We start from the raw sequence: 9,120 nt of genomic DNA, 5'->3' as shown, positions 1-9,120 counted from the left end.
TAGAGATATAATCATTAGTGTTACTTTTTTCATCAGTTGAAGCTTTTGGGATGAGTGGTATCATGACATGGTATTAGAGCGCTAAATCCGAAAAGTTAAGAATTTGATGAACCCAAAAATCAGTTTAATCTTTTGGGAAGATGTTTATTATCCCTAGTACTCGAATAATTATTTTAGAAATATGAGGAATGTTCATTTTATAACTCAATAACCCATTGTATACATTGTACAAATAGTTCACTGTCTTCCTAGCGGGATCCTAATAATAAATAATGTGATAGAGATTAAAAAGTAATGAATATTTTTAGGTTATGTTTTGTTAAAAAATAAAATTATTGAATTCAAGTAAGTTTTTAAATTTTAACTTATTTAAAAATTATGATTATCTTTATTTTAGTTTATCTTGTGTATGTTGTCTTGATATATATATAATCTAATTTAAGTCTAAAATTTTAAGATATACAATCTAAATTTGATTTTTACATAGTCTAAACTTTAATGATTATTTTTGTTTGATGTGACTAGGAGACCAAATGACTCTAACCTTTGAAAAGACATATGTTCTTCCTGGAAAGCAATTGAAAGTAATTCCATCTGGAGGATAGGAGACGGATCTCACATCAACTTTTGGAATCATCAATGGGTGCCCAGTATTGGGCTACCGGATCCTCACTAACGGACTTCCTTTTGGTTTCAGGTGCTTGGGACATAAATAAACTGAAAGAATGGCTTCCTGACGATACAGTACACAAGATCATTTCCATGTCCCCGCTCTCTCCATGGAAGCAAGAGGACCACATTGCGTGGGCTGCAACCTCGGATGGTACATTTAGTTTAAAAACAGCTTACCAAGCAATTAAAGGAGATGAGGGATTAAATGATCAATTCTTCAAGCTGATTTGGGAATGGAAAGGCCTGGAAAGAGGTAGATTTTTCCTCTGGAAAGGAAGAGAAGACATATGACTAATGATGCTGGATGCCCCCGCTGCAACAACAATAATGAAACGGCCCTCCATGTGCTCCGAGATTGTCCGTTTGCAACCGAAATATGGAAAAGTCTGGCCTATCAAGATCATGATAGAAACTTCTTCCAACAAGATAGAAGGAACTGGTTATTGAAGAATTTGGCTAGCACCGAGATCGAGGAGTGGGCAAACAAATTTGGCATGGCCATTTCTTCTATTTGGTACGAGAGAAATAAGCTTGTTTTTGATGGTGCCAATTCTCAACCTGTAAAGGTTGTTGAAGAAATCAAGTCTCGGTGTAGAGAATATACCAAGGTGATGAAGAAGCAAGGCTTGGCTCGCAAAATGACCACGGAACTGGACAGCTTAATTCGATCGATGGTACCCACCTGATGCTGACTACCTTAAAATTAATGTGGATGGGTCCTTCTACGCTCATAATGGTAACGCTGTTTGTGGTAGTGGAGTTGTCCGTGACAATCTTAGAAGGTTTGTGAAAGGGTTTGCTTGCAATCTAGGGAGCTGCTCTATTATGCATGCGGAATTGTGGGGCATTATCAAAGGTTTGCAAATCGCTATCGACAACGGTTATAATCGTATTGTTATAGAATCCGACTCTATGATGGCTATCGGTTTCATCAAGGAAGATTGCCCGAGACATCACCCTTGCTCTCCTCTGTTAGATGATATTAAGGTGCTGAGAAGGCGCTTGTCTCAAGTGTCGTGGAAGCATATTCGGCGGGAAATTAATGGTGTTGCGGACATAGGACAAAACCTCCCTATTGGAAACCAGATTTTTGATTTGCCCTCCTCTGAGATTGTTCACAGTTTATATGTTGACAGCATAGGCGCCCTCAGATTGAGGGGTGGCTAAGTTTGTCTTTAGTTTTCTTTTATTTTTCTTTTCTTTCTTGCTGGGATCTGTGATCCCCTTTTACCAAAGAAAAAAGTTAATACTACCTTTTAATACTTTGTTATTCAGTTGAAAAAAAATTATGCGAGGATTGAATGAGTGGAAGGACTGAAGGACCTGAATCATTATCAGTGGTGATTAGTGAGTGAGGATTTGCGAGTTGGCGACGAGTTACCGAGTTAGGTTTTGAAAACTCGCTCATCCATGGCTCGGAGCTTGTCTCGTTCGCGTTCACCTTCCCACAGAAGAAGATACTCTCGTTCCCCTGTTTCTCACCGTCATGCTCACTCTCACTCTCGAAGGGATCGAACATCTTCAAGGTCCTCTATCAATCTTCTTTTTCTGCAATTCCATTTCCAATCTCTTCGTTTTCGTTTCGACTTTGCTTTTGAATCATGCGATTAGTTCCGAATTTTCAGGCGAAGAAGCCGATCCCCTAGCCACAGGCGCCGCAGAAGGCACAGAAGCAGAAGCACTTCCTCGCCCTCTCCTCCTCCTCCTAAATCGCGCAGTCCCAGTGTCGTTGCGAACCATCACAAGCTCAAAAAAGACGAAGAAGAAAAGAGAAGGTAACTGATTTTTGTTATTTATCCCGTCATTTATTTATCTATTTTGTAGTTTGTGTTCGTGATTTTGTTCCTGAATTGGTTGATAATTTAGTGTGTAATGTTGGTGAGAAGATGTGAAACGAAGAGAATTCTATTGGTTGAGACTAGCAATTCCTGATTCGTGCTTGTTAGTTTTAACTTTAATTTATGAAGAATACACCGCGCTGGAAATTCGGTAGGTTGAAAATGCGTGATAATTTTATGAGAAATTAATGCATAGCAGTTATTCAATGCTTGCTAGGTTTTTGGGGACATCAAATATAATTTCGAGAGGGTGAGCCTTTGTATTTCTACAGTTAACATGAATATGAAGATATAAATCTGATAGCAGTTTGGAGATTAGTTATGTCTGCGAATTAGGATAAGCTTGTTTTTGTCTGACAAATCGATTATCATCAAAAGCTTCTTGACTGTGAGAGATTTTTTTAAAATGGTTTTAGAAAGTTAAATGTAGCATGCTTGCATTCGAGGTAGATCTTTTGGAATGAATTTCCTTCTTCTCTGAGGGTAAGTGATGCCAATTTGAAAATGCAACAGGTTAATTTCATTCTTCGCTACTGGCTTTTCTGAAGGAAGCTACTGCCTTGTCCAACTTGTTTATTAGGATGAAACAATTGCTGCTTCGTTTATCTACTGTTCCACTTGAAACTTCATTTGTTATGGATCAGAAACTTGTTAGAGAGGTATGCCTTGTGAGCATAAAAAGCTCATATTTTCCAAGTCAATGGATGAACTGGCTAGAAAAATATTAAACAAATGTGAAAGTGAAACCTTTATTTTATCTAATTCTTGTATGGATCTAGAAATTATTATGACTTGCTTGTGGAGTAAGATTTTAGGTGTTTGACTTCGGTTTGGTGCAGAGTTAGTGATTGTTTTAGAGAACTTTCTCTTTCAGATGTGTTGAGAGATTGCGAAGTTATTTTGATTTTTTATTTTATTTATTTCCTTTGTTAGTTCTTGTTTCTGCAAGGAGGATCTCTTGTTGTCCATTCTGTTTGTATTATTTAGCTCTCTTTATTAATACTATGCTTTTATCTTAAATTAAAAGATTGATTGTGTTCTTTTTCATCAAAGACATTTATTTATCTTCTCAATATTTGCATTTGCTAGCAGGCGTCAACACGAGGAGGAATTGAAAAAATTGGAAGAAGGGACCGCAAGAAGAATCGAAGAAGCAATTCGAAAATATGTTGAGGAGAAGCTTGATTCAGAGGAAGTTAGATTGGAAATAGAAAGGCGCATAGCAGAGGGTGTGAAGAAATTGTTTGATGATGTTGAAGTTCAACTTGAAAAGGAAAAGCAAGATGCTCTTAATGAGGCTCGAAGGAAAGAAGTAAGTAGGCTAACTGGGACTTTCCTTTTTCTTTTACCCGTCTTTCTCTGCTAGTGGAAGGAAATATCAGGGGCAAGTCATTACTTATTCTATAAAGCCCATATTATATATAGTATTATAGTGCGAGAGAGTTTCAAGCACTAAAATTGTCATATTTTCAGCAATTGTTTTTGTTTGTGTGTGAATAAATTCTGTAGTAATCTTGGTACCTTTGAGTATCTTTAAAATATTGTCAAATCCCTCACCCTTAAATGAATCCCTTTCAGTGTCCTATATTAATCAAATTACTATGTTAGACAGGAAATGCTATTTCCAGGTTTAATTCTAGATTAATACTGAACCTTCTTACAAAAATAACTATGTCTTTCACTATCTTCACTCCTTAACACTTGCATCTGAAAATTAGGGGCCAACCTATCTAGTATGAGAAGGTTTTGTTGTTGTTGTATCTAAATTTGCTTAATGTTCTTAAAATATGGCATTCTTCTAGAAATGCAGGTTGTGGTCCTAATTAGTTTTCTTTTTGTTTTTCTGGTCTCATATCATCTTTATGATACATGTATGATTTCAAAGCTTAAGAAAAGAGAATGTCCTCATTTGGTTGGGGATTCTTGATATGATGCAGGAACAAGCTAGAAAAGAGAGGGAAGAGCTGGATAAGATGCTTGAAGAGAATAGGAGGAGGGTGGAAGAGGCTCAGAGAAGAGAATCCCTAGAGCTGCAACAAAAGGATGAGGAACGGCAGAGAGAATTAGAGATGATCCAGAGACAGAAAGAGGAGGCTGCTCGGAGAAAGAAGCTGGAGGAGGAAGAAGAACATGCCAATCGAATGAATTCGTTAGGTAAGAAGAAACCTAGGCCTAAATCTTACGGTTTGTAGTTATCTATTTATTGTTATGTATCGTCCCTGGGGTCCTTCCCCAACTTCTTGTAACCTTGTTAGAAACCATGGCTTGCAACGAATTTATTTATAAAATTATAAATATTCTGTATTCTAGGTGCTATGCTCAATTTTATTTGTGTTGCATAACAACACCACTGTCCCCCTGCTTGGCTGGATGCTACACCTAGCTGGTTTCAAATTTTAGTTTGGAGGCAATAGCTGGTAACCAAAAATATACCATAGGTCTTGTGTTAAGATACGAGAAATACTCGTCGTCTTGTAGTGTTTCAAAATTATCCACAACCACTTGTTTTTGTTCTTTGAATAATTTGTGTGGTGTTATATAGTGACAAACACTTTCATGTTTGCAGGCGTTGGATACATTTAACACTGTAGTTGTGTCTCCAATCTATTATGCCTTGTTCACATGTTTTATAATATTAGCTAGTGCAATCATGTTTAAGGTTAGTATTCACTAAAACAAATTAGAATCACCTATTCCTGCCATTGAGTTAGACACAGTCCCCATACTCCAATGACATTTTTCTTTGGTTTATTCTACATTAAGCTATATAAATGTGGCAGTGTTACTCTGACATTTTTCTTTGGTTTATTCTACATTAAGCTATATAAATATGGCAGTGTTACTCTGTGACTCCATCTATCTGGTTTTGCAACAAGTTTCAAGAGGCTCCTATCACATTGTTTTGGTAGACAAGTCGTGCTTCCGTTTTTCGGAGGATGTTTGTTTCCGTGGCAGCATGTGAAATGAACGCTTGTGCGCACAATCACCAAAATTTCCTGGGTGGTTTTTCTCCTAGTTTGTATTTTTTGTTGTATTATTATTTTGCATTATTTTTACCCTTTTGTGCTCTTTTCCCAAGTTGTACCCCCAGTTCTTAACTGTTTTATGTGTTCATATTCTGGTGTTTCTCGATTGTGGGAGCTAATCCATGTAAATTAATTAGTGTAATTTTAATTATTTAATTAGTTATCATTGGAAACTTATATATATATATATATATATATATATATATATATATATATATATATATATTACAATTTTGATTCATCTATGGTTTAACACCATTAAGATTCTGAACGAAAATAAAGCTACTCACTCAGCCTTTAATTATTTGATCTGAGTTGAGCTAGGTCTTGGAAATAGTTCAATGAATTTGCTTGTTCATTTATACAAGAATATTGATTCAATTAGGAGTGTTATCGGTTCGGTTTTCACAGAGTACTAACCAATCGGTTTGTTGTCTGTGCAACAACCGAACCGAACTAAAAACGGTTTGGTTCGGTCAGTTTTTTCGATTTTTAAATCCTAACTAATAGAAAATTGATCTTTGTAAAATGATGTTCAAAACAATCAATAAAGTGAAATAACATTACATTACATTCAAATTCAACATAATTTTAACTCATTTCAACAACTAAACTTAAAATAAATACATTTCTTAAGTCTAAAATTTTCATTTCAATGTAATACTAAGCCACTTCTTCGGTTTGGTTTGGTTCGGTTCGGTTTTTGTCGAGTCAACCGAAAACCAAACTGAACCGACTTCGGAAAAAGAAAACCAATTTTTTCGGTTGTTGTAAATTTCGACTCGGTTTTGCGGTAAATTTCAGTTCGCTTTGGTAACTTACACGCCCTAGATTCAATTATGAAAAAGGTTTCGAAATGTCATCTTAATTAGTATTGATAGCATTTTGAATCTTAGTTTAAATTCTAAAATTGTGGTTTGGATGAAAGTTACTTTGGTTATAATAGTGATCATTGTATATCACAAGCAAGTGCATTATTCTGAACTTAAGAAAAAAATGGTTGCCAAGAGTTATACTTATTCTACTTTGAATTAATATTTTTACATTATCAATTTGAATAGAATTTAAGAGAAATGTGAAATCATAATGAATAACTATCTCTTGTAACTTGTAGCTATTATGAATGTTATCGTTTTAACTTTATTAGTTAGCATTTAACAGTATATAATTAATATGTTTTAAGAAGTAAAGTTAAATTAAACAATATATGTATTTATATATAATATATGATGATTAATTTAGTGACTAACTTTTAGTATGTATATAATATTTTTGATAAAAATTATATATAAATATTCTATATTCTATCATAAAAAATTTTCAAAGAATTTTCACTTAAAATTAATATATTTTAAACTAATAATTATTTAAAAAGATACATGTTCCCACCTAAAGTCCCTTCGGCAAAGCCATCGAGACCTTAGATAAGACCTAGCCCACCACTCCTTCGGCATTGCCATCAGAGCAAGAGGGCCAGGGGATCAAATATTTTAATACTTACACCATTGTTCTATACATACTAATATTCTTACACCATTGATCAAACTAGGCCATATGCTACCCTCTACTAATGTTAAATTGGCATACATTTACATTTTAGAAAAGAAAAACAATTAAGGTAATAATTAAACCAAACTAAATATACTACTAAAACTTTTTGCTTGAGTAGTCTCCTCCTCTTTTCGTAAATTTTCTTTGGTCCAATAAAACACACATATTATGTTATAGTTCCTACATAAAATATTAATTAAAATAAGATAACTACTATGATTAAATAATTCAAAGAGTTTAGAGTAACATTAAATAATTTTTAGAATAGTGAAAAAACCACGTACTATAATCAGTTATGTCAAGCATACTCTTTCTTTTTAGATTTTCTCCTCTAGCTCTTTTCTCTTGGCGTTTAAAGAATTTTTGAGAGTGACTAACAACTTGTGAATAAGTTCTTGTTTTAACATATTCACTTGAAATTCTTGACCATTGTTTTCCTAATTCTTCGTACCCTTGGAGAAACAACCTGCCAAAGAGATAGTTTAATATAATGAATGAATAGCAAATTTTATAGCGGATCACAATTAAGGAGATGAGAGAAATGTTTGCCATTATCAAGACAAGCTAAGTAAACTAATAAGGTAACAAATTCTCAGCGTGCATGTATTTTTTAAAGTTATCTTGTCATCTTTCATCAATAATAACAAAAGTGTTATCTTGTTTAAATTTATAGGATTATACATTGTTCATCCATATATGTAACATTGTATTCTCCCCTCAACACACACATAACAACCTACTACCATTAAAATCATTATATAGTGGTAACAATTACTTCCATGTCTTTTACAATCTGTGTATTGTGGCATGTATCAAAGAGTCTCGCCTTTACTTAAACAGGTTATGAAAAGTAAGAGATAAAATGACACGGATAATTAACAAACGACAAACATATAATTAATACATACTTGTGCTCTTGTAAAGTCCAATGAACTGTTTGTTGCCGTTTATTGTTGTCATTAGAAGCCGCAGGTAAAGGTTCGTGTTGGATTATGTTGCTGTTAGCATGTTGGTTTTGTTCCCCTGACATTGATGATGACAGTAAGGTAATATGCATTGGCAATGCCATGTCTGCGGCCGGCGCCATTGCTTCCATCCTACTATGATAAATTACCAAGATATATTTACATAACAGAAAAACAGAGTATCCATAAATCAGTATGGAAAAAAAATAAATAAAGAAATAAAAAGGGAATGAAAATATTTAGAGGAGCCACCTGGGAGGTTGATGATGAGTCCAATGAGGCGGTGGAGGTGGTGGTGTTGCATTGACGATAGGAATGAAGAGAGGGCTGTGTTCCAATGGGGTAGCAGGCAAAGGTATCATGATGTTCATGTTCTCACGATAACCGTTTTTGATGGCATTAACTTCAGTCATCAGTTTCAAGAAGCGTTCTTGCAGCTGTGCCGGAGTCTTTCCCGGGAGGCGAGCAGCCACGGTTTCCCAGCGACTGTATATAGAATCTTGGAAACAATTGGCCATAACCGATTCAAAGGCTTTGTTCTCCTCCCAAGTCCAGACCTGAGGTTGCTGTTGAGATTGAAGTGGTTGATGACCACCCACTGCTGCAATCATCTCTAAGGGTGGTTGATAACCCCAAGTGTCATTGAAAAACTGATCTGTCATCTTGCTTATATCCGTTTGCGACTTGGATTGATGCTGAGACTGAAGCGGAGACTCTAGCCGAGGCAGAGGCAGAGGCAGAGGCTGGGAGCAAGGCTGAGGTGGACATTCTAGATGAGGCAGAGGCAGAGGCAGAGACTGACAGCAAGGCTGAGGCGGAGATTCTAGCTGAGGTAGTTGATTAACACCGACTTCAATAGCACATTGCTCTTCAATGGTAGTTGTATGCGGCTGTAGCTGAGGCTGAGAATGCTTGGTAGCTTCCGTCTCCTCCATCATGAATAAAGCATCCAGTTCCTCTTTCATCTTTTCTGGGTTATCCTCCATATCCATGTTTGATAGAGTGTTATGCCAAGAATGCTGTTGATTATCTTCCAAGTCCAAGGCAAACAGATCTTCCATCATCTCC

General features: G+C 35.6%; 1 protein-coding gene across 8 annotated transcripts; it reads left to right on the top strand.

Annotated features, from left to right (window-relative positions):
- The first annotated feature begins 1,434 nt into the window (after positions 1 to 1,434).
- On the top strand, positions 1,435 to 5,692 carry LOC112707993 (uncharacterized). Of its 8 annotated transcripts, none has more exons than XM_025760073.3 (6): positions 1,435 to 1,839; positions 1,948 to 2,198; positions 2,298 to 2,447; positions 3,603 to 3,822; positions 4,448 to 4,664; positions 5,348 to 5,692. In XM_025760073.3, the coding sequence occupies exons 2-6, from the start codon at positions 2,083 to 2,085 to the stop codon at positions 5,470 to 5,472; spliced, it is 828 nt and encodes a 275-aa protein (XP_025615858.1). In that variant the 5' UTR covers positions 1,435 to 1,839; positions 1,948 to 2,082; the 3' UTR covers positions 5,473 to 5,692. The 8 variants fall into 8 exon arrangements, with proteins under 8 accessions (XP_025615858.1, XP_072057666.1, XP_072057665.1 ...); XM_072201565.1 differs by having other exon boundaries at positions 5,331 to 5,692; XM_072201564.1 differs by having other exon boundaries at positions 5,077 to 5,692.
- The last annotated feature ends 3,428 nt before the right edge of the window (positions 5,693 to 9,120 follow it).

This window comes from Arachis hypogaea, chromosome 8, assembly GCF_003086295.3.
Source record: "Arachis hypogaea cultivar Tifrunner chromosome 8, arahy.Tifrunner.gnm2.J5K5, whole genome shotgun sequence".
Lineage (NCBI taxonomy): Eukaryota > Viridiplantae > Streptophyta > Magnoliopsida > Fabales > Fabaceae > Arachis > Arachis hypogaea.
Note: the sequence above shows the minus strand (reverse complement) of the source record. Positions and strands in the feature narration are given on the sequence as shown.

What these genes read in the sequence shown, in the direction of transcription:
- LOC112707993 (XM_025760073.3), top strand. Translation starts at nt 2,083, where the DNA reads ATGGCTCGGAGCTTGTCTCGTTCGCGTTCACCTTCCCACAGAAGAAGA. An exon ending in ATGAGGCTCGAAGGAAAGAA is followed by an intron (nt 3,823 to 4,447) that starts GTAAGTAGGCTA and finishes GATATGATGCAG; the next exon opens with GAACAAGCTAGAAAAGAGAG. An exon ending in CAATCGAATGAATTCGTTAG is followed by an intron (nt 4,665 to 5,347) that starts GTAAGAAGAAAC and finishes TAAATATGGCAG; the next exon opens with TGTTACTCTGTGACTCCATC.